Raw genomic sequence first — 24540 nt, 5'->3', positions numbered from 1 at the left:
GTCCTTTTTATCATTTTCTATATCTAATTACTAAAACCCATACTACGTATTTATAAATTTAATACATCGGTTTAACAATGCTGTTTTGGAGATTTCTTGATATAATTACTATATAGTTAACTTGAAAATAGTACAATTCAGCTATTTCAAATTCTAGCAGGTACAAAAATTTTTAAATATAATACATAGAATTCTATGAAATAAACCACAGTTTTTAGGCCACATACCAGCCAATTTCCCATGGAATTTTGATAATCAAGGTCGATTTTGTTGAAAATTGGTATTTAGTATTTATAACCTTCAAAATCTACCCTGTGCCGAAAGGTGCTTTTATCCTGGAGGTGAAAGTGACCCCTTCTTGGAGATAAAAATTTATTTCGTTATTTTTTTTCTAAAGTTGATACTTTTAGAGTTATTGAAGATTTAAACGCATATTTTTCACTGTTTTTCATGAATAACTTGTAGCTCTTAAAAAATAAAGAGATTCGTTTCTGAAAGACCTCTGTAGATTCAATAATATAATATAATATAATATAAAATAATATAATATAATATAATATAATATAATATATTATAATATAATATAATATAATATAATATAATATAATATAATATAATATAATATAATATAATATAATATAATAATAACTGAGTTATTGCTCGTTGAAGGATGGCTATTTTTGGAGAATCCCAAAATTGAAAAATTCAGATCTGTTTTAAAACACATAGAATAACCTTCAAAATGAGCCTTTTAAAAGACTTTTGCATAAGAATCAGATATTTAGGAATGGAACTACCCTGTTATTTTTCTTTCATTAAAAAAAGTTGATGATCAATAGATCGTCATTTCCTAAAAATAAATCTTGGCTACATCGATTTACCGGTTACGAAACCCTCTGTATATTAAATTTCATAAAAATTGTTGGTGCTGTTTCCGAGATTAACATATAAAAGGATTGCTCATTTGAAGATATAAGATATTATTCATTACCAAAATTTCTTCAGCTTTGTACAGTGTTGTCAAAGAAATGATAATTTTTTGGTGTTATTTCTATCATAATACCTGTAATTCTCCTTTATTAACTAGTGACATCACTTTTTCATCGATAGGAGCATTTTAAGTTCGAGTGGGTTAATCCAACATCTACACAATGGAGGTAACGACGAAGATGATTCACTAGCTAGATTGGGATCAGTAAAACCGTCAGTGGACTTAGATTCCATACTTGGTGTACCTAACAGGTTAGTTGTCACATTTGGTAGAGATACCAAGAGTTAAACTCAATTCGTTCCTTTGTGCAAAGATTTTGGACAACTCCCTCGACTATGAACACTTCTTGGTCGAGGTCTAGCTAATATGCAAGGACCCTCGATAATATTGAACTGGTATAACAGAGTTTATGTGAAAATACACGACTCTAAATACGGAAACGAGTAGCTTCATTGGAACTTTCAAGAGAGATGATCCATGAACTTTGGAAAAGAGTTATATCCTTTCAAAATCCAAATCGTTCAGTGGAACAGTGGAAATAAAATGAGTTTGTTTCGCATAGAAATGTTTGTGAAACGATGTTGGAGAAATTTGGCAGTGTTAATTAATTTTTTTAGAACGACGAGGCTCATTTCCATTTAATAGGTCAAATTAACAAGCAGAATTGCTGTCACTGACCTCTAAGAACTCCTAACTCATGACTGAAGTAACGAAAATGATTACATCATCTCAAAATATCTCCTTGTTGCGCTTTATCTACTATTGGGATCATTGAACCTTTTTATTGGAAATGAATGAAGCCAGACTATAAATGTTAATAGTAGGAATATGCTTGCATGACTACAAAGTTATTTTTGATCCGCCTGTGAGGTCAACTATCATTTCCATCACATATGTAGTTCCAACAGGATGATACGACACATAGTCAAGGCTTCGATGGTTTTGCTATGGAAAGAAATATTTTGTTCTTAGTCGCTCTGTGGACATTCCTTAACCGGCAAGGTCACTAGACTTGACTCCCATGATTGTTTATAGTCCCATATACATATTTCTGTTCTGCCTCCAAGACACCCAAAATTTTGCTACAGCTCACAAAATGGGACAAAGAAAATAGACCTTTTTTAAAAATATCAAAATGGAAATATGCTAATTGTCTGGAATCTATAACCAAAATGTTGAATAAATATTAAGTACGTATGAGGTAGTCTTATTTAGCGATATGCGACATATTTATCATTTTGAACACATACACCCAAAATTTAATGACTTATCGTCCGATTTTCTTAGAAAAAGTAGTAATCGGTCTATAATCGGAATCATATACGTCAGGTATGTCCATTTGAACAAATTCGTTGTAAACCATTTGGACTGTATTACAACCAAATAGTTGCTTTTCGTATTCTATTAGTTGTTTGAAGAAACCACAGTTTGGTTTTATCCTCGGTCGTCGAAGTTTCAAATAGTTGTATGATTCGAGTAATGATAGTTTATAATATTTCATTAGGTAAGCTAAGCAGATACTAGATGATCGACTAACTCCAGCTACACAGTAGACTAACGTTCTACCTCCTAATTTTGAAACCTGCAAAAAAGATCATAATTAACCTGACGTCAGTATGTTATATTTGGGTTAGGGTCTAACTCATATAATTTTGCGTTGTATCTGTATAGCAGTCGGGCAACCTGTACTAATTTACATTGATAAATGATAGATCTACAATTTTCAGTGAGATTAACAGGGTTAGAAAAAAGCGGGTCTCTATATTATCGGGCAACTATCTACAACCTTGTCTAATACCATGCAGTTCTCAACTCTGGATATTTGCATTAAATAATGTACTAAAATACACCCCTAGTCCCGCTTAAGTCCACTAAGATCTATGTCCAACAAGGTTAAGTGTCTACTCTGCAAAAAATTAGACTAGTAAGTAGTACTAATGGGTATTCATAAAATCTATTGAGTACCTAGTCAATTGATATCCAGGCTAGTCTCAAAGATCAATATTCTTACGAAACAACTCAAAATATTTCGCTAAACGCCTTCAATATCATAAAGAAATTACTGCTTATTTTAGTACTTGCTTATACGTGACGTGTTTACGACCATGACTGAGCCCTTTGACCTGATAGACTTCATCAATGTGGCAGAAATACTTAAAATGATAGTTATACTAAATTGTCTATTGTGTGCCCACGATTCCTTTCACTTCCTGGAGGTTGAGCTTAATCGACATCTGTGGTTGTAAATACGACGAAATTGATTCAATTTCTTCTGAAAGTTCCTTGTATGAAGGTACGATTTTATAAGTTTGAAGCTCAAACATCTGCGTAAACTAGAGATCTAGATTATTTTATATTTCATAGATGACATCCACAAACTTAGGCTTAAACGTTACCGGCGCGGCACTCAGAGGGTAGTTCTTTAGTCTTACATAAAACTGATGATATTTTACATTGTTTACTTTTTCAAAATATTACCTCCAGTAAATATTTCTCCTATAATGACTATATGCATTTCTTATTTGATGAACTCGATGATGATGATGAAGAAATCATCAACATTGCCAATTTTCTTAATGTTAATGAGGTATTAGAAAATAAATAGAGTTTCGAAGATGTTGACACGAAGCACTAACTTATCGTAGAAGAAGTTACATGATCTTTTTTGTTCGTTGTTTTCACAAACTCAAAATTTAAAACCTATATATTTGGATTTGATTCCAAATATATATCCCAAAATAAGTGAAATTGACATGCAACAAATTTTTCTAGATGTCTGTATATTGACTGCCACTCTTGCGAAGTTGTAGCCTGTAGTTATGATAGCTGTGTCGTGTACAAATATTTCAATAGTGTTATTAATTCCGAGCAAGCATCTACTTGCTTTATTCTAAAGACACGTTTTCTTATGTGCGACTATAAAAATTTTTTATATTGTTCTGACAAGAGTTTCTTCAGTTTGTATTTGAGCCCTTCATGCGAAATAGTTTAACCTGTGTACTTGGTCTATAGTGGAATGGTTCAATAATAGTTTTCATTGGTAAATTTTTTTGAATTTCCCTGGTGATTAATTGAATCCCAGAAGATTTTTTCGTTGTGATATTTTTGGAAATCACTGTGACTATTTCCTTTGGAGTAGTATGGGTTATTTACAACTTGTTTTGATTTTCTATTATCAGTTTAAGTCGTTCTTTCTCTTTAGTAGCTACTAGCTACTATGTGCTCAAAGTTTTCCAAATCTATTTGCTACTTATTGATTCTTTCTAGCCCAGCTACTATCTTGGTTTTTGATTTGAGGATTCTGGATGATTTTCCTCTTTAAACTTTCACTCGCTTTTCATAGTGAGTAATCCGTAGACTTGTCTTTTGTCAATTCGTTGAACACTCACTTACATTCTTATTCTTGATATGTTGAATTTTTCTTTTCAGTTGTTGGGTAGCATTATTCAGTCTGGTTTTGTCTTCTGGAGCTCTATCTTAACACTACCCACATTCTAGTTGGCGCTTATTATTTATAACATCTCTTATTTCATTTTAGGAGTTATTGTCCTTAGTTCGTGCGATCAAGTTAGTCCAACTCTACTTTATTTTTGATCCCCTGAGGGACTGATTTTGTTGTAGCTTGCATTAATCTCCAGTAATGAGTAATATTGCCACTTATTATAACTCCACTACTTCCTTTGGAATCATCTCCCATCTTAAAAGGCTCGTTTAGACGATGACATTCATGTCGTGGTATCAAATGCTGTGACAGCGTGGATTAGACGTAAGAACACTATAAGTGCATCAGTAACACTGATGAGGGAATTGCAATTGGAGGATTCCAAGTCTTTTCGCAATTTGCAGTTCTAATTATTCGTTTTTGGAAAGAAAGGCGTGAGCAAAATTATACCAGTGGGACATAGAGACATTCAACTGTTCAGACAATGCATTGTTGCGGCATTCACATCACGGCATTAGGTGCCACGACATGAAATGTCATTGTCTGAATGAGCCTTTAGACTGATGTCCTGAGGATTTACTGTATGTTGTATAATACTCGCCAATAGTTTTTTCTTTTTCATTCTCAATTTTTCAATCAACTACCGCTATGTCTGGGTCAGGCCAAGTACTTCTGGTATCTGATGTATTATTATTTTTTGAAATGAGTTTCTGAAATAAGGCATTAATTAATTAATTAATTAATTAGAAATTAGTTCTATCTCTAGTATGGATTGCAGCTCTTGTTGATTCTGTAATAGTCCATTTGCATTCCCCTCTAGGATTATAGGACTACCTGCCTTTGGTATAGGTCCGTTGAAGCTTCATTCCGTCCTGGTAATTCTATTATCCGAATTAGTTAGTTCTTCCATCATATACTGAAGCCTATTCACAAAACATAATACTCATACTCAGATACCAATTCTTATCATTTCCTTCATTCAGTTAACTGATATATCTGCCAGTAAAAATGAAGAGATACTATCTCACCAGTAAATTAATAAACTAATTATTTTGGATAAACCCAGATGTCGATTATAACTGAATGTTGACTCAGGTATCTAACACAAAAATTTTAATTGATAAAGCGGCCATTGAATTGACAAGCAAATTATCCAATTCGTTCGTAATTCACTACCAATTAAAAGCCTACACGCCAGAAACTAAATATCTTAAAAATGATCATGAAATTGTGGAAAAAATGCTTAGAAAGCACAGTATTGAATTTCCAATAAAAATATTCTAAAAATAAATAACAAATACACATGGCAAAATAAGCAGACACGATTCGTCTGTTTAAATCACGATATTAAATCATACATGTTTATGTGTTTGTTAACCCTTTCGACTCGTGCCAATGAAAATCTATAATTGCCAAATCGGATATACCGGCAATACAAAAACAAACCACTTGTAGTTATTCTCGTAATATTAGCAAGAGTGATAGGAATGTATGATTCAGCCAGAAAAAATTTGTTTTCACCTAAAATTTATCATATGATTTGGCTACGATTTGAAAGGTATATTGAGAACAAAAATAAAATGATGCGTATCAGTTTTTGCTAATTCAGTTTCTTATTTATGTATACAACAAATCCTTCAATGAGCCCGCGTTCTAATGATCAAAATAAAAGTTTTCTAGCCAATTTTGATTCATTTCCTCGTAACATACCTTTCAAACATTTTCATTATTTCTTTGCTCACATATTGTGGCATAGTAGTCATTTCGGATTTATTTATTAAAGTTTTCGAAGAAATTCATTTGCTATTGACCTCCAACTCCATTCGAAAAATTCAATAAAACCTCGAAATTGATTCGCATTCTTCCTCTATCTATCTACACTCCAGATAAGTTTTTCCTTGCTTTTTTTATCAATGTGCTTACATTCCAATCCAGATGATCTGATCAATTGGTAGGAAAATCAAATATCATGTTTTTTTCGTGCCCATATGTTTGTTTCGGGATCTACAATATTCATTTTTAATGAAGGGGTTGAATTTAAATATTCTATTGAAGAGTTCACAAGATCTTCTACATAACTTTTGTTCCCAATATTAAAATGGTCGAGAAATCATGGCTTTCAACAAAAAAACAGTATCTGAAGCTTTTGTATTTCTTTTGTATGATCAATGTTCTAAATCATATTCATACAACAAGAACCGAAACTATACTTATATAATAATACGTATAATACTTATGGAAAATAGAGGCGACACTCCAAAAGAAGTCAATAATGTTCATTTGGTAATATGAGCATAGTAATTTGTGTTATGGGATTAGTTTTGACGTTCTGCAATCTCATTCCTGTGCTAATAAATATATAAATAAATAACGAGCACATCAAATATTGTGAAGTCGAATTACATCAATTCCTATATATTTGGGTATATTGGCGCTTACTTTTGTCAGATATATTACATTTACATCCATTTACATATTTGATTTATTGATAAGTTTACGTTTTTCTTGGAGTAGGGCATGTTTATAAGCAAGAGTCTCACCAGTGAAACAACAAACATTTCCATCGTTTAAGCGACAATCTTTTATAGTATCCAAATAAAGTACACGTATTTCTAGATTTCTATTTATTTAGGCGGATCTACCTGGTAAGCTCCACATAACTATGTTTCGGTAAGGAATAGACCCATTTTATATACCTGGGTTACTATTAAGGCTAAGTTCAAATATTCTTAGCCAGTATGTCAGTTATTTCATTTTCCTGTAATTCAGTGTTCCCCGCAATCCATTGAAGCGTAAGTTTATTCTTCTTAGCTAACCCATTTAACTTTTTCAGTCATTTTCATACCAGCTTGGATATTAAGACATTGGACTTCCCTGGTGACTCATTCTCTGAACGATATGAGTGAGGTTTTTTCTGTCACAGTTTCCAATATTTTGTTACCATGATCATAGCTGTACATAAACATCGAACCATCGAGATATTGATTCTCGTGGTGTTCAAACCAGTTCCAGTACTTCAGACTACTGTCCCAGACGTGATTATTGCTCTCACTATCACCATGAATATTCACTACAGGTTTCCAACCCAAATTCTCCCCAATCCCTGCAAAATTTCTGCACACCATCAGAGTGAATTTAGTGGTTACCTCCCTTTCACGTTTGCTTCAGAAGGAGTATGTAGGAGATTTTCTCTCTGCTGCTTTATTGACAGATTCCTCAAAAACAGCTAATAACATTATTCACAAATATTATTAACTCACCAACAGTTTGAAGGTTCAATATATCACTTTGTTCCAGTTAGGCCGTGACTAAATGATAAATTTTCTGGAAGATGAATTGACCAATGATGTTCAATATAATAACCATCCCGATTACTTTACTTAGTGCCTCTTAATTTATTATTAAGATCGATTTTTTAAAAACTTTGACTGACTGATTTGGAAAATTTGAAGATACCTCCATATCATGTCAAGATATGAAACATCTTCACGATTTTACTTGATGTCTACAAAAGTTCTAGAAGGAAACATCAGATGATACTATTTTTGAAGATTTTGTTAGAAAACCCTTGAAGATATTTCATTTATTTAATGAGGGTGGATGTAATTCACAAATAAATAGCCTTAAATTTGTTCTGATTGAAATTAAGTATTATCTGACTGCACTATAGGGTATAGAAAGTGTTATTTTTTCACATTCGGACACTGTATTTTAAATTTCGCCAGAAAAACCTATCAAATTTTTCATATTTTCCAAAATAATTATTTGTATCGCACACAAATACTAAAATATGTGAATAATGTCAGATTTATTATACAAACCTAATTCCAAATGCTTGTTTTTGCTTTCATACATTCCGAAAATTGTCCGACGATATAAAAAGCATTTTAAGGTCACATCAAAAATTTCAATGTCTTTATCTGAGTTAAATGGTTCAACAAAAAAATTCCGAGGTCTAGCAGATGTTCAATTTGTGATTTTTGTATAATACATAATGTTTTTAAATCTTTTATCAACAGAATCTAAATCATTTATTAAGAAAATTTTTCTAGTGCATATCGATATTCAGTTCCGTCTTCACGGTTGTAGAGAAAAAACTACGTTTCGGTATTGATCTGGATGAAGGTTAAGAATTCTTATGATAACTACTTTTGAGTAGTAGATGATGAAGGTTTTATTCGCAACTAAGCGTGGAGATGTTCAGACTCATGGTCTGCAAAATATGTTAAAGTTTCTCTCATTTCCTAAAGCATTTAAACTGTTTTTTACTTTTTCAATTTACTAGAAATGATTAAATTAAACACTAGACTCAACTAACTAATATTATAATTAATTCATCACAAATTTTTCTAATTTTCTAACTTATCTAAACTCATTGGTTACTTTCGTTCCATTCACTATGACTATCAATTATAAACTTCGTAGCCCATAAGCAACTTAGTATGTATGCCCAATATGAATTTCTAAATCATTTTAGAAACTTAACAAACAAATAATCAAAAAAGCTTTCCTAGAAATTGGTTCTCAAAAAATTATATAAACAAGTCGCCTGATAAAAGTTTAAAAGCAAATAAGACAAACGAATTCTGCCCACCAACGTAATCGCCAAATACTAGACTTCCATTAGAACCGAACAGGATCGTCTTCACGGTCCATGTCATGTACGAGTTCGTAACAATATCATTTATATACCCTTAAAAACAATGAAATTATTCAATACATGGCTATCAGTACGATACAGTACAAGTAGAATTGAATTTATTCGTGGTTAAGTTAGTGGAGCAGTTGATAAATCAAACATCCATCCATCCATCCATCCATACAGAGTTTGTCATGCAGGAAAACTGCTCAGGATGTAATAGATACACTTTTAACTTCAATTAAAGTAGATTTTGGATACATTGGTGGTTTTCATCTTCTAGTCGTTGAGAGACGTCGTTGCCTTTGATATCCTAGAGACCGGGCCTGCAAACGATCTTTACAGCCATCATTCAAGCTCTAGTTGGACTGATTTTCTCATTTTCTCAAGTGAAAAAAATTCTCGAGTTATCCTTCGCAGAAGCTTGTTCCATATAGTTTTGAACAAGATTTTTTCTCAAAAACTGAGTAACGATGAAGGTAACTGAATTTAGTAGATTCCCCAAATATCAGATACTATAAACATTAACAAAAAATGAAACCTCACTCACTAACCAACCAATAACACACTACAGAAGATTCTTTAGAGTCCAGAGTAGTAAAATAAGTATCCTATGAAAGCAGCAGGTTCACTGGGTCAAACTTCACCATATCTTCATCAATTCAATCTTAATGAAGTTTAATCTTGTCTTTTGCTTTTTTTCTCCTTATTTCTTCTCATGTTTTTCACTCTTGTTTTCTGTCCATGTCTCACTTGCTGAGGACGAGACTACTTCAACAATTACTTCTCTTTATCTATTAGGTTTGCTCTTCTTACCAAATTGATATCACATGGAGTTAATAGTCCCGAATTCCTATTAGAAACTACGGAAATGCTTTTTATCGAGTGGTAGGAGCTTGAATGAAGAAGCATACGTCTTCTTAAATTGGTCATCAATTAAGACTGGGGACTTACCGTCTTTGACGTAATGTGCACTGTACAACCATTTTCAACTGCATCGTGTTGTTCAGGAGGATGGAAGACCAATGAGTGTTGCCAATTAACTTCTCATGATAAAGACGTACTCTATACTATACTACTACTACTACTACTACTACTTCACTATAATCAATTTCCAGTGGTTGCCATGAGAGTTTATCCAGTGGCTGTAGTATTTGGGTTAAGGTATTGTGTGGTAAGAATTCAATGTATCCATAATTCTTCATTCAAATTACGTGTATGAGAGAAAAACGAAGTAATGCATCCAATTCCGAAGTAGAGTTAGAATGTTTGAAAAATTGTTTGAACTAGTAGGTGAAAATAGTAGGTGTATACATTTATAGCCATTCTAATGGATGGGAATGGTAACTGCACCTGGAGAATGCTTCTCATTACTGATAACTCATATTCTTGCATGAACATTTGATGAAAGGTGGCACCAATAGACCTGTGGCTTCCGTAGCTACAACAATGCCATAAATGAACCCCTCCCCTGTTGAATCAACTGCCAACCACTTGAGGTCTTCAGCTTTGTACTTCAGTAAGCCCCGATATGTAAACGTTGTATATGCGATTTAAACCTTAATCTATAGATGACTTGAAGGAGGTTGAATTATTTAGGAAGCAAAATACCTGACAGCTGGTCTTTTCCTGTTACTTTCTTCTTATAAAGCCGAACAACGTGAATCCACGAATTTTAGTCCCCATCGTCAAAAATTTTCAAAATTTTTAACTAAAACTATTTTTCTTCTTGTAATGGAGTGGTCATAGTTTTCTCTGGAGTTATTTCATTTCTGGAAAATAATCCAAACAAAGTAGATTTTGGCACAAGTGTTGTCCTAAAAACCCTTTCGTACTAATTCTATAGCTTCCATCATATGTTCTGAGTTCTGTTCTTCTCGCTGTATTTTCCAAATAACACAAGGACTTCTGATAATTGAAATTCAATAATCAACAAGACAACTGATACTTGAAACTTGAAACTGACATTTCAATACGTATTTTTGACTTATCTTGGAAAGTTATGGTGCATTGAAAGATGAAACACTATGAAAATGACAAAGAAGTTGTCTTGACTAATATATTACAACTTCTACGTGTGAAGGGAGAAAAAACAAAAAGATAATCACTATTTTTTGGCGTGTTGATGACTTACCTGATGTATAAGATCAGCAGCTTTATCAAAAAATGGCAATATCCTTGAATAACCAGAATCTATGATGTTGATTGCATGGTAAAGGATATCATCTCGATGTATGGGAACGGGTAATTCTGGAGCACAGGAAATGATACAGGAAACTTTGTACAATTCTAAAGTTTGTGGATTCACAATACTTGCTGATGTTAAGATGAGATTTTCAGTGATTTCTGAAATGTTTCCAGATACACAAGGTTGTAGTCTTGAAAGTAGTTCAGAAGATTCTACTCTGGAACAAAAAATAAATAAACTTTCTTTATTAAATTCAATACCTACACCAATGATGGCTAGAGTATGAGCGCTTCAATACTACAGAGTTTCATAAAAACGGTGAACTGAAAAAATTATAATTATATAACTTGGATAATAATAATCTCCGTGCGCTGCAGTCATTCCAGCGCAACAATTTATACGGTGGGTAGATATGGGGTAGCCCAGGATATCGTTTTTTCTTTGCAAGTTTTTGCACAATACATATATTGTGAAGTGTGGTTTTGTACAATATTCTGTTTTCTCTATTCAATCTTTGGTAGTGATAAAGCTTGGATGGAAACAGAAAAACTTCAATATTCATCTATAATATATTTTAATAAGATCAACTAACATTATGGCGCAATATTAGCTGACTAAACAGAGGTGTGATGAAAATGTATATGTATCAATTCAGAAATTGGAAACCGAAACTTTCGTTGATCATAGCATATTTCTTCGTCGTATAATTTTTTGGATGAATTACATACAACTCTAAGTAAGTATCGCATCTTTCCTGGGGTTGTTACTGGAAGTATTAAATTTGTTCTGGACATTTTCGAAAACTGAAACATTTCGATGTTGTCAAAAAGTGATGAAAGTAAAGTCATTCATATTATGATCTTGAAAACGATATTAGAAGTATACAGACCACAAAAATTATTGCATCACTGGTATTTTAGGATATTTTTAATATTTAATTTTAGTTTTTTGGGACAATCTGTATATGTATCAATTCAGAAATTGGAAACCGAAACTTTCGTTGATCATAGCATATTTCTTCGTCGTATAATTTTTTGGATGAATTACATACAACTCTAAGTAAGTATCGCATCTTTCCTAGGGTTGTTACTGGAAGTATTAAATTTGTTCTGGACATTTTCGAAAACTGAAACATTTCGATGTTGTCAAAAAGTGATGAAAGTAAAGTCATTCATATTATGATCTTGAAAACGATATTAGAAGTATACAGACCACAAAAATTATTGCATCACTGGTATTTTAGGATATTTTTAATATTTAATTTTAGTTTTTTGGGACAATCTGTATATGTATAAACTTAATAGATATTTCTTGTTAAAAGCAAAAAAATATAACAATTTCTTACAAATTTTTTTGGAAGCAAAAATGTAAGTAAGTCATTTCTGTCTTCGAGAATGTATTAAGATCGAGAACTTTCTAAGCAAATTGTGTTATTGTATGAAGCTGCTAGATCATCGCGCTCATACAAGATGATGGCAGTCAAAGATACGTCGCCGGGGTAATTGGAGTTCAACAAAGCGCCATATTCAGAATTGTTATTCGCTACCAAGTAACAGGGCAGCTAACCAGAAGACACGGACAAGGCCGCGGAAGGGTAACTTCGGTAGTAGATGATCGTTACTTGAAGTTAACGGCGTTAAGAATTAGGCATACCACCCCTCGAAGGCTGCAAACAGATCTGTTGGCTGCACGTAATGTCCGAATAAGCCTACAAACAGTTAAAAAATAGGCTGAGAGAAGCAGGTATACGAGCCAGAGTGCCATCTAGAGGTACACGTCTTAACCAGAGAACATCGAGTAGCAAGATTGGAATTTGCTCGAGAACACGCAAATTGGAATATTCAAGATTGGTCCAATATTTTATTCACGGATGCATCAAGTTTTTGTCTGTATTCATCAGATAGGCGTGTACGAGTATATAGGCGACGTAGTGAATGGCACGATCTGGTTAATTTTTGTCAAACTGAAAGCTTTGGTGGTGGCTCTATTGTGGTTTGGAGAGGAATTTCTTTCAAGGCTCGCACGGAGTTAGTTCCAGTGAATGATGGAAGACTAAATGCTGACAGGTACATAACCAATATCCTAGAACCCCATGTATTTCCCTATATGCCTCATATCGGTGGCAACTCTGTGCTAATGCACGATAAGCTTCCAAGACGAATGGAAGCTGTAATTGGAGCGAGGGGTGGCAACACACGCTATTATAAATTCATTGGCTGGTTTTAATTTAAGCACCGTTCATTTTTTTATATAGATGTTTTGTACAATTTTTTTGATATTTTCTAAGTTTTGGTAAATCAAACTTTCTGTCCTCTGTAGATTAAACTGATTTAAAATAAATGTTGCAAACGGCGTATCTATTGGTGTTTCTTCTATTCGTAATAATATAAAATTCTAAAAACATGCACATTCAAAATATTAAAATATAATGAGTGTTGCCATAATTTTCATGTGAATTGTGGTTCTGAATTTTCCAATAATATGGAAATTCTAGCTGGAAACTGTTATGGAAAATTATATGAAGTGGACGGTTATGAGCGAGAACGTTAGACTTAGAAAACGTGTTTTACCTCATATTTCTAACTATCAACAATTAGGTTTATCAAACATGAAATAGGTTCTCAGTACATAGTTATTGAATGTCACACATACTTTAAAAGCAGGGGATTGAGGTGATTATAGTGGCGGTAGTGGTGTTATTGGAGACGATCTAGTCGACCTTTCTGATTACTGACCTAGGCTTGCTTCCAACAATGATCGTATTAGAAATAAAAAAACAAAAGTGAAAAAGAGAGACTCTCGAATTAATTCATATCAAGTTATCTGATGGACCCAGACAAACTCATACTCCATTTTTGTTTGTTTGTAATTTGTAGATATTGTTTCTATTATTTTTCTTTGGTTTATTTTTCTGTCATACTCCTGCATTCCAGCATGCTGTCTTCTTTGGAGCTCTATTTATTTTTGTTTTACCACATACTTCTTTGTCCAATATTTGTCCTAAAACTAATAATAGCAATCGACGGTCTAGTGCTTTGAAACAAAGAATGGGAGCTGATTTTTTCTCAAAACTCAATTTTATATATCCGGAATTCTCGATGGAATTGGAAAATAGTTTGCAAAAACAGATTTACAAAAGATTAACTATCCCATTCTGCTTATTCCCTAGATCAAATACAGCTCCACTTCTTTTTATTTCTGTCAAGTGATTCCTATCAAATCGCTGTCGTATAACTTCTATTTATTCAACGTTTTTACCCGTGTTATTATATTAATCACTATACAAGGTCTGGCTATTAAATAACGAGACCGCGTGCCTGAAAGGCGCCCTAGACAGGTGGGGTAAAAAACGAGTAGTGCGTTGGGTATCTAGATATCTTTATGTACGTCCCAAAACGCGTTTTCGTCACTATTATAGTATTTGTGCAGTAGCGGTTATGTTTTTTTCTCGTGAAGCATAGTATCAATCTCAAATTTCTCGTTAAATTGAAAAAAACTCGGACTAAGTGCTATAAATTTTTGAAAAAGGCCTATAAGGACAATTCTCTATCTCGTGTGTGTGTTTTTGAGTGGTGTAAGCGCTCTAGTGAGGGCCGAAAGAGCATTGATGATGGCCAGCGCTCAGGTCGGCCTGTGACTGTTTCAATTCCGTAAACAGTGACCAAAATCAACCAAATTGTGCGTGTGGATCGTCGAATGAGTATCTGGATGATTGCCGAGGCTGTAAAGGCCAATAAAGAGACGGTTCGAAAAATTTTACCTTAAATCTGCTTTGAAAGGGACCCGATTTGAATCGATGGAACCAGTCTCGTTATTTAACAGCCAGACTTCGTACTTTTACCAATTGTTGATTCGTCGAATACAGCTCCTCTGTAGTATGATGATTATTTTGATCATCGTGTATTTCATACAAATAAAAAAATGTTGAAACTTCCATGTATTTATCTATGTAAAGAGACAACCCATATTTCTGTCGTTCAAATCACAATTTATAGGTTGGCATGGTTTCTAGGACAAATAGCACGCATATTTTCACAAGAATTCACGACATGAAACAACAGGCACTCCTTCAAGAAGCACAAACAGCTCACTCTCTTTTAAATAAATAATACTGAATACTTCTCAATAACAGTCCATTTGTTGTATATCAAAATAAAGACAGATTGGAAAAAATATATTAATAACAAAGATAATTGATTTTTATGGAACTTATTCAAAAAAAAATTGGAAAAATTTCCATTCAGTGAACTCAAATGATATTATTATGAGAAATAGATGAAAAAATTATAAAAATTACGAGACGCGAACAAAAATTACAGTTAATTTTCTGCATTTGAATTAATCTCCTTCCATCTGCCATTATAGTAGGGGAGCCCAGAAGGTGATTTTGGGAGTTACTCGAGCACGGTAGATTAACATTAGGGAGCATCCTTACACCCCATTGAGTACTTCCAGCTCTGAGTATTTTATCCTAGAAAATGCATCCAGGATAATTGATCCGATTGGTAGAACTAAATCGATCCGTTGAAAAATTAGAACGTATCTGATTAAAGTGTGGTAGATTATTTATTATACAAAAAGTCTGACGATTTGAGCGTGACGCCAGGGGATGAAAGGCTCCCAATGAAAAACTCATGACCTTAATTTACTCGACCTCAGTTGTAATTTTTTTAATTTAAGGGATATTACGTCAAGTTTATGAGAAATATATATTTTGTTTTTTCCCAAAAGTGGAAAACTCAAAAATCATTTTTAAGACGTGCATTCACATCGTAACACTATTTTCTGTTGTCTGTTGTTTATTCTGTGATGACAATATAGTTCTTTGGTGCAGAACAAGCTTGTTTCAATTTACTTGAAAAATAATAGTGTGGCAAGAAGTCATGACCTGTTTTCATAAACCACTTTTTCTTCTACTTGTATGTTGTTAGTTTTAGACTTAAAGTCTATGTAATAGTCCACTATCTCATTTCAACTCATTTGCCTAGTATTTTCCTAGGAACCCTACTTACAATTGGAAGAACTAGCAGAAACTAGGCTCTCATTTATGTTTTGATTGTCTTTTTCTTTTCCTTTCTGTATTCGCTACTACTTTTGAAGCAGTCACCAACTATAGTCATTTTGTTTTATATAATGCCTTTTTCCGCGGTCTTCTTACATTAGTGGAGCATTGAAATGATGTGGAAAGTCGCGGTAAAGTACTTTGAAACTCCTCAACCAACCAAAACGCTGTTTTGATTTAACCACAGCAACTCATCCAAAAATTTGAATGCACGGTGAGCTAACATCATTTTAACTTTCCTTTCAAAGTTGTTTTGTAAGGTTTTCAAAATTCAATTTGGACGAAAGGAAATTGAAGACAAAAAAAGTTTGTATTTATCTTTGGGTGCTTCAACCGTTCTTATAAAAAGTCTTTTCTAGAAAAAAAGTACTATAAAAAATGTTGTACCTGTTATTATAAATAAAGGGTGAAGCTATTATATGAAGAAGAACACTTTTATCAACCTAGATTGTACAATCGAAACACAGCGTATTTATTGATATATTGATGTTGACAAAACATAACCAGAATTACCGAGATGTATTTGGAATTTGCTTTCATCCTGATCAAACAGCCAGCATATTCATCATAATAACAAATATTCTCAAATATATTGATGTACTAAAGTAGAGAATTTGTGAAAGAAATGAATATCTCAAAAACTGCCTTTCCGAAAAACTGCTGTGACATTAAACTGCAAAATTGAATTGAACCAACTATTTCACAATACTAATTGTAAACCACAGAATAGCTTCGGGGTATTAGGGATTCTGAAATCACCTAAAATTTTCATGAGCCTTAGAGATTTTGAGGTGTGCTCTTACAATAATAAAGTGATTTTTTTTATCCTAGAAATATCGTCAATTTCAAAGCCAAAGATTCGTGTGCAATTGCTCCACGAAGATTTTTTTCACTTTACAATTTTCGATGGTTAAGTGACGCCCCAAGTGAAGATTTGATTCGATCATGAGTGCAAAGGTTCCGAGCAATAAGTTAAGCAGAAAATAACCCACTACCTGGACCCTGCAGGACGTCGAGAACGAATAAAAACATTGAACTCGTCGCGGCAAGCTTGCGCGATAATCCGCGTCCGTTCGTTCCCAAAAGAGCAGCTTCCAAAAACTATAGTACAAGTAACCCTATTTTTTCGAAAATCGTCATAGGTAAGCTATTTCCGTAGACTGTGTTGCTTATAGGTGAATGCTTAACGATTATTTATGTCCAACATTGAGAGAACATACTGTCTTCACTTTACAGACATGGGCAAGATGGCGCCACGCCACACACTGCTATGGAGACCATGACGCTATTTCGTGATTTCTTCCCTAGGAAATTAATAAGCCGTTCCGGTTACATCCCTTGGCCACCCAGAATCTTACTTCTATTGACTTTTTTCTGTGGAGGTATCGCAAAAGTAAAGTATACGAAACAAGAGCGGCGAGAATCTCGCGAGAATGCAAGAAACATGTGAGAAATGCGAATGTGGAACCGATTCACGTATTTTCCTCAAGTTCTCGCGCTGTTCTCCATCTTTGCCGTGAGAACGTGAGAACAGGCGAGAAGGTTTATTGACTCCACACTCGCATGTTTCACAGTAACGAGCAAATCGCCGATCCATCATTATCGAGCGGAGAACTGAAGTGTGAGTGTCTACTCAAAAGAAGTTCTCACTACGTTCTCACTGAGAATCTCTTGATTAAAATTAGAAATGCATATGTTTTGTAGATTCTTTTGGTATATAGATTTGGCACCTTTATATATCAAATTACTTCGATTATACTAATTATTTCAATATAATAAAAAATTCTTGGCACAATATATTCCAAAGAAATTATTTTCGAAACTGTAGGTATAAATTGATAAAATATATTTGGAATTCAGCACAACATATGTTCACTTCTCACCGATACATGAAATAAATATAAACATAAATTACTAGTGATGCATTCTTGGCATCTCAAAGTCTTTTTAATTTGAGATGCATTCGAAATTGCAATGTTTTTAATATCGGGCAATTACCCCGCATCAAATTATAGGATACGTAAGAATTTTGCTAAGAATTTATTGTCTTATCAACTTCAAAGGTTATTAGCGACATGTTAGTTAACAATTTGTGATACAATTGAGTGTCTTTTAGATATTTGATTAAGTTTCTAGTATCACAATTGTTGTTAATTAGGAATTATGTAGTTTGGGAAGTTGTTAGTCTTTCGAATTTTTCTTCTGAGAGTTCAACAATAAGTATTTAGATTCTCATTACCAGATTCACATATTGGTAAGATTTCTCTATTAAATAAAAATGAGAGTTCCACTTCTATGTACCCTAGCCTTAAACTATCGATTTTAATTTGGTCCATACGATTTTTAAAACTATTTTTCCATGGTTGAACAAAGGGTTTTTCATATTTTACTCTCGACTGCGATTTGTTCTACTCACTTTGCCCCTTGTACTGAACTTTGGTTTTGATTATCCCTTTATAGTCGTTCGCTATCACTTCGCGCACAGTTGTTGCTTCGTTGTTATCTGCTGCTTCTTTAGAGACCCAAATAGTGTGTGATGGGACCCAAATAGTGTGTAATGGGACCCAAATACTGAGCTATGGGACCCAAATAGTGTGTGATGGGACCCAAATAATTGATACATTTGCCTTTTGATTGGTGAATAATGTGCAATTGGGTTTTAATGTTGAGATCTATTGGTTGTTTAGGAAAAAAATGTTGAATGGTATGAATTGAGCTCATAGAGCCTGTAATCATGGCTATTCAATTGTATTGATTTCTTCTATCGATGATTAATGCTTGTAATATAGTATAGAGCTCTCCAATATGGACGTTATTATATGAAGACAGTTTAAATGAATGTGTCAATTTCTTTCTCCAGTACTACTGCAGCTCCTAGGCTATTAGGTGTTTGTACGGAAAATGGAGTTCATGTTAACGTTGACAGTGGGAATAGAGATTGTCCAAGGAGGAGGGATATTTATGTTAATTGGAAAGAGATCTGGTAATTCCAGTGCTAGGGTGTTTATATATATATATATATATATATATATATATATATATATATATATATATATATATATATATATATATATATATATATAAATAATAGTTGTTTGTTTGTTTTCAAAGAGGTGTTCAAAGGGATCTGGGTTAATGTTGTGATTTACATGGTTATTTTCATTTGACAAAACTGATGCTGCATAGTTCATACTCAGTTGGGTTCTTCCAAGTCGAAGGGGTGATTCTCCGGTGAGTCAGTAAAGCTTTTCAATCCAAAATTCGACGGTAGAGATTTCAGTGCATTGTTTTGCAAAATGTCAAGTTGTTTTATATGTTTTCTCACATGATTCATTTATGGCTGGCAATTTTTTTTAATAAACCAAGATTGTTTTAGCAGACGTTCTTGAGGTGATAATATGTTATTTCTACGTAAGTTTTTTATCAAAAATAATGCCCAGAAACTTAATACTTTTCACAAATTTCAAAATTATGACCTTCTAAAGATAGTACTACTTTATATGGGTATAATAGTTTAGGAGGAGGAGGAAACTTATTGAAAACCATTCCATTATAAATAAATACAACCTGCGTATAATGATGACGGTAAGACCAGCAGGCAAGTGCTATCATCTGAGTGAATTATAGCTACGCAAGACTATACTTTTCTCACGACTATATAAAAAATTAATTGAGCTTGCATTGTTTTTATTTCTACTCAGACTATTCTAGACATTAATTTTCATTACAAGAAAAACAGCTTTAAAAACGGATATTATATTCGAGGACCAATTGAGACAGGATGTGGTTGACGATGTTGACCTGCTAAGCAAACAATAAGTAAAGCTTAGAGAGGACTTCCGAACATTCAATGAAGAACCCAATCGAGTAAGACTCAGTGTGAACGAAGCTTAAACGAATTTTCACACACGACCTCGATAAATGGCTTTCACGAGCTGAAAAACGCTTTACTAACGTGAAATTGAGGTAATTCTAAAATGGGCGAATATGAAAGTATAGCATATGGCAAACTTATGAATTTTCAAATGGATCAAGCGACCATTTCATGCATTCTCAGTGTTTTATAGTTGATTCATCATAGTAACACATTCAATAAAGACTGTTGAAAGTGTAAAAAGAATCTATATAATCAATGAGAATAGTAGAAATATGTATAATTCCAGATTTATTCAGAAACCAACAAACAATGAAGCAAAGTGAAGTGAACAGTACAGAATCAATTTCAGTAAAGGTAAAAGAGAATGAGACAAATATCATTAGCTAGAGGATACTATATCCATTCGTTTAAAATGCGAAGTTAGTTCACTTTTCCCACAAAAGGAATTAACTGAAGATACATAAAAAGACGAGAAGAGATCCACACAAAATAGAGGAGGATCGCAAAGCTGAAGGAAGCATAGGAAGAGAGACACAGAGAGACTTTGAGAAGTTTCAAAGAGCGGAAAAATAGAAAGCTGAGTGTGACCGTTTTAGATAATGCAGAAAGCATTTTGTACGTCGTTTCCCAAACTATATAGACTTAGGTCTAACACTATGATCAAGAATCAAAATAAATATCCATTTTGATGTGGAAATTTCATTCAATTATTGTGACCACAGTGAGCTATTTCACTATTTCAATCAAAATAGAATATAAGGAAAAACATAGAATCAATTTAAGTGAGTTTGAAAGTTGTTTGTAAACCTCAAACTTCAAAGCAAAATTCTGTCATACGATTGCTGATTCATTCACAAATAAACAAACAACGAAGGAAAGTGTAGTGGATAATACAAAATAAATTCCAATCAATGTAGAAAAAAGCCGAAAAAAATAAGGATCACAAGTTATAAACAAGATACTATAGTCATTCGTTTGGAGTGGAAAGTTAGTTTCCTTTAACCACCAAAGGAATGGACTATAGATATATGAAAAGATTAGAAGAAATCCACACGAGAGAATTACAAAGTTGAAGCAAATAGAGAAACAGAGACAAAGAGAGACTATGACAAATCTCAAAGAACATAGAAATCGAAAAGCGAGCATTTTGGATAAGATGAAATGCATTTGGTGCGTCGTCTCCCAACTTAGGTCTACCGATGTGATCACGAATAAAAATAAGAAGTCAGTGGTGTGATCCTTATACAAAGCTAGCTAGAAATCAAAAATCGGACAATTTATATGTGAGCAAGAGATTTTTTTGCTTTTCTTGCTTCTCAATTAACTCCAGACTGCTAAAACAATAAATGCATGGTATTATTGTAATATTGAACAACCCAGTGTAATTGTGGATTCATAGTATATGAAATAATATACGACAATAAGTATTTGGTGCGACTGTTCAAAGAAACATAAAAGAGATTGTTCCAATGAACGTACCCTTATATTATCTAAAAATGTTGGTTAATTAAGACTAAAATTAATTATTCACCTCATGTTAATTAATGTTAATTCATCTAAACCTGTCACGCAGATTTGTTGGCCTATAGAGCTTTAATCTTCTTATCTCGGAACTTTCTTCCATTACTTGGTTGGCGAGCACATTGAATGCACATAATTACAACTAGATACTTTTCTAATCAATATAAAATTGCCAAAATAATCATGATTCCTAAACCAAGTAACCACGCAGAAGAAGTCACGTCGTACCGTCCTATTAGCTCACTACAGGTGCTCCCAAAAGTGTTGAGAAAAATTCCATAAAAAGAACAGACAACTTGAGGGAAAAAATACTACTCGGTAGCATTATAAGACATATCTTAAACCTTAGATAAGGTCTAGTATTTGGGGCTACTATCTAAACTAAAAAAAAATCTTCTATATGATGTTGCAAGTATTAGAGTTTTACTTGAAGAGCGTGAACATTTTAATTGAATACCAAGATGCTTGCACAGAATGTGCACAATTCCAGCAGGCGTCCTTCAAGGAAGTGTGTTAGGATCTACACTTTATTTGTTATATACAGCTAAAATCGATTATATAAAGACATAGTTATGATATTTGTAGGATATAGAAGCCAATAATTCAAACACTGCAATTAAGAATTGTATAAATAAAAAGATTCAATAGGATACATACCCTCTAATTTCTACATCCTGAAGATTTTGTAGTATGTTTTGCACTACATTTTCTTTCGATTCACCATAACCTTTAGTAGGTATAATAATTTTTTCAACTTCCATAATAAAAATTTTAGAAAACAATATAAATATTTATTCAAGATTATTTACACTATTTTTCATTGAAAGTTTAATTCTTTGGTAGATCTGAACATATGCTGAAAGCGCGACTGAGTCATGGAATGCCGCAAATTACCTGAGTTTTAAACTGTAATCAAAATAAGCGAGGCTTGCGCAATGGGTTCAGCGCGAGCATGGCATTCCCCAACCGAATATTTGTGTAAATATATGAATTCCACTGCTTTCCTCCTTAAAGCTTTTCTACGCAACAGTTGCTACGTGTTGCCATGTGTATTGTAAACAAAACTAATTTGTGCTGAAATGTAGTACAGGGTTAGAGAAAGTCTGAATGAAACGATTTATTATAAGTTTGACGTACACTACTAGTCAAATTTTTTTGCCCATCCTATAGTTGAAGTGATCGATTTTGATATTTATATTTTAAAGAGCTTACTTAAATAATAATAAATTAATAATGAAACTACTATCTGTAATTGTAACAAACTTAATTTTTTAATTCATTGATAAAACACTCTTTTGTTTTGATATTCTATATAGCAGCTTCGACAAATAATCGTCGTCTATTTGGCTTAAATCGTTTTTCAGGATATTCTAAAGACGTTGGTACCATATTTTCCTTCAATATTTCTTTATAGTCTTTTGTCTTCTAAATATCCCCAAACCATCACCAAGCTTCCACCGTTTTTACAACTAGGATTACACATAGATCTAGCATCTGTTCTTCTTTCTTCGACCTTCACACAAACACACTTTTCTTACACCAGGGGCTGGAAAGGGGCTGGAGACCTGTAGCTCGCGAGCTACATGTGACTTTTTGGAGGTGAAGCTCTTTATTCTCTATTCTATATCTTTCAGCGACTTAGACTCACTTTATTCGCCTCCTACTCCATGACACACGTCAAAAATTGCTTCATAGTGCATCTAAAGAACTATTTCGTGAGATCAAAACAATCTAGAAATCTTGCAAAAGAGTACAAGATGGAATATGTAAAATGTCTTCTAATGTAACATATTTGCCGATGGAATATATTCAACTTTTTTTTGCTTAGTCATGCGACATACAAGACACTACACAAGTTGCTGTTTTTATCAGATACATGTCTTCCCAACGTCCAAAAGAAAAACTTTTAGGATTGCTACCGATCTCGGGATCAATGGGATAAAAATTGTTTATAACATCTTGTCAAAGCACTCTTCCATCGTCAGTTCAAATGATGTTAAATGATAAAGTCAAAGGCTTTCCAAAGGTAAATGAATACATTCCTAAATGATAAAATTCTTTTTCCAGTAAGGTAAACTTTATAATGTCCTTATATGAGCATTATCAGGAATACCTGATGAAAAACAATTTATTTTCAAACGGGTCAACCCAATATGATCCTTGTATGGACCTTTTCCGGATAACATGTTGAGAAATATTTTTCTTTTTTTTACATGGGTGTGATGGGAAATTGATTTACTCCAAATAGGGTTATCCAGATGCGCTTCTAGTGTGAACATTGTTAGGCTCGTTCTAATAAGGTAAACCATGTCTGAACCTAATAAGGTTATTATGATGTTCAAAGGACATGAGCAGAAAATTCTAGTCTGGTTACCCCACAAACCTCAAAGTTTGACCCACCACTCCGTCAAACTTTATTCCACTTTTCATGCGACCACTTTTTATGTCTTTGAGCGTAATTTTATTCTGACGTCTCAAAAGAGGTTGATTCATGTCTTTATTTCAAAGAAAACTAGCTCCACTCAATCTCATTTTCACTGTAGAATTACTCAAAGCCTGCTGTTTATAAGCACGTCGATCACGCTTACTGATCTATACAACACGTTTCAACAGTAGTTGTGGTTTTTCGAGGCCGCCCTGAGCGTTTTCTATCGCTAAAATTTATGGAGGTAGTCCACGGTACATCGAGGTATTTTTAATACGGAGTTGATGGTACGGTTCCTTTTGCCAAGATTATCAAGACTTGCAAATGATGCACGAGTTTCAATCTATAGTTTCATGATTTTACTTATTTTAAAATTTTCTGGTTCCAATTTATCA

General features: G+C 33.4%; 1 protein-coding gene across 1 annotated transcript; it reads right to left on the bottom strand.

The window, feature by feature from the left end:
• LOC130446518 (dual specificity protein phosphatase 18-like) lies at positions 1-22595 on the bottom strand. The gene is made up of 3 exons (XM_056782830.1): positions 22378-22595; positions 11207-11477; positions 1-2573 (listed from the first exon to the last, which is right to left on the bottom strand). Exons 1-3 carry the CDS (start codon positions 22479-22481, stop codon positions 2259-2261), a joined length of 690 nt encoding a protein of 229 aa, XP_056638808.1. The 5' UTR covers positions 22482-22595; the 3' UTR covers positions 1-2258.
• Positions 22596-24540: the final 1945 nt, after the last annotated feature.

Source organism: Diorhabda sublineata, chromosome 7 (assembly GCF_026230105.1).
Source record: "Diorhabda sublineata isolate icDioSubl1.1 chromosome 7, icDioSubl1.1, whole genome shotgun sequence".
Lineage (NCBI taxonomy): Eukaryota > Metazoa > Arthropoda > Insecta > Coleoptera > Chrysomelidae > Diorhabda > Diorhabda sublineata.
The sequence above is the reverse complement of the archived record's forward strand: the minus strand, read 5'-3'. Positions and strand labels throughout refer to the sequence as shown.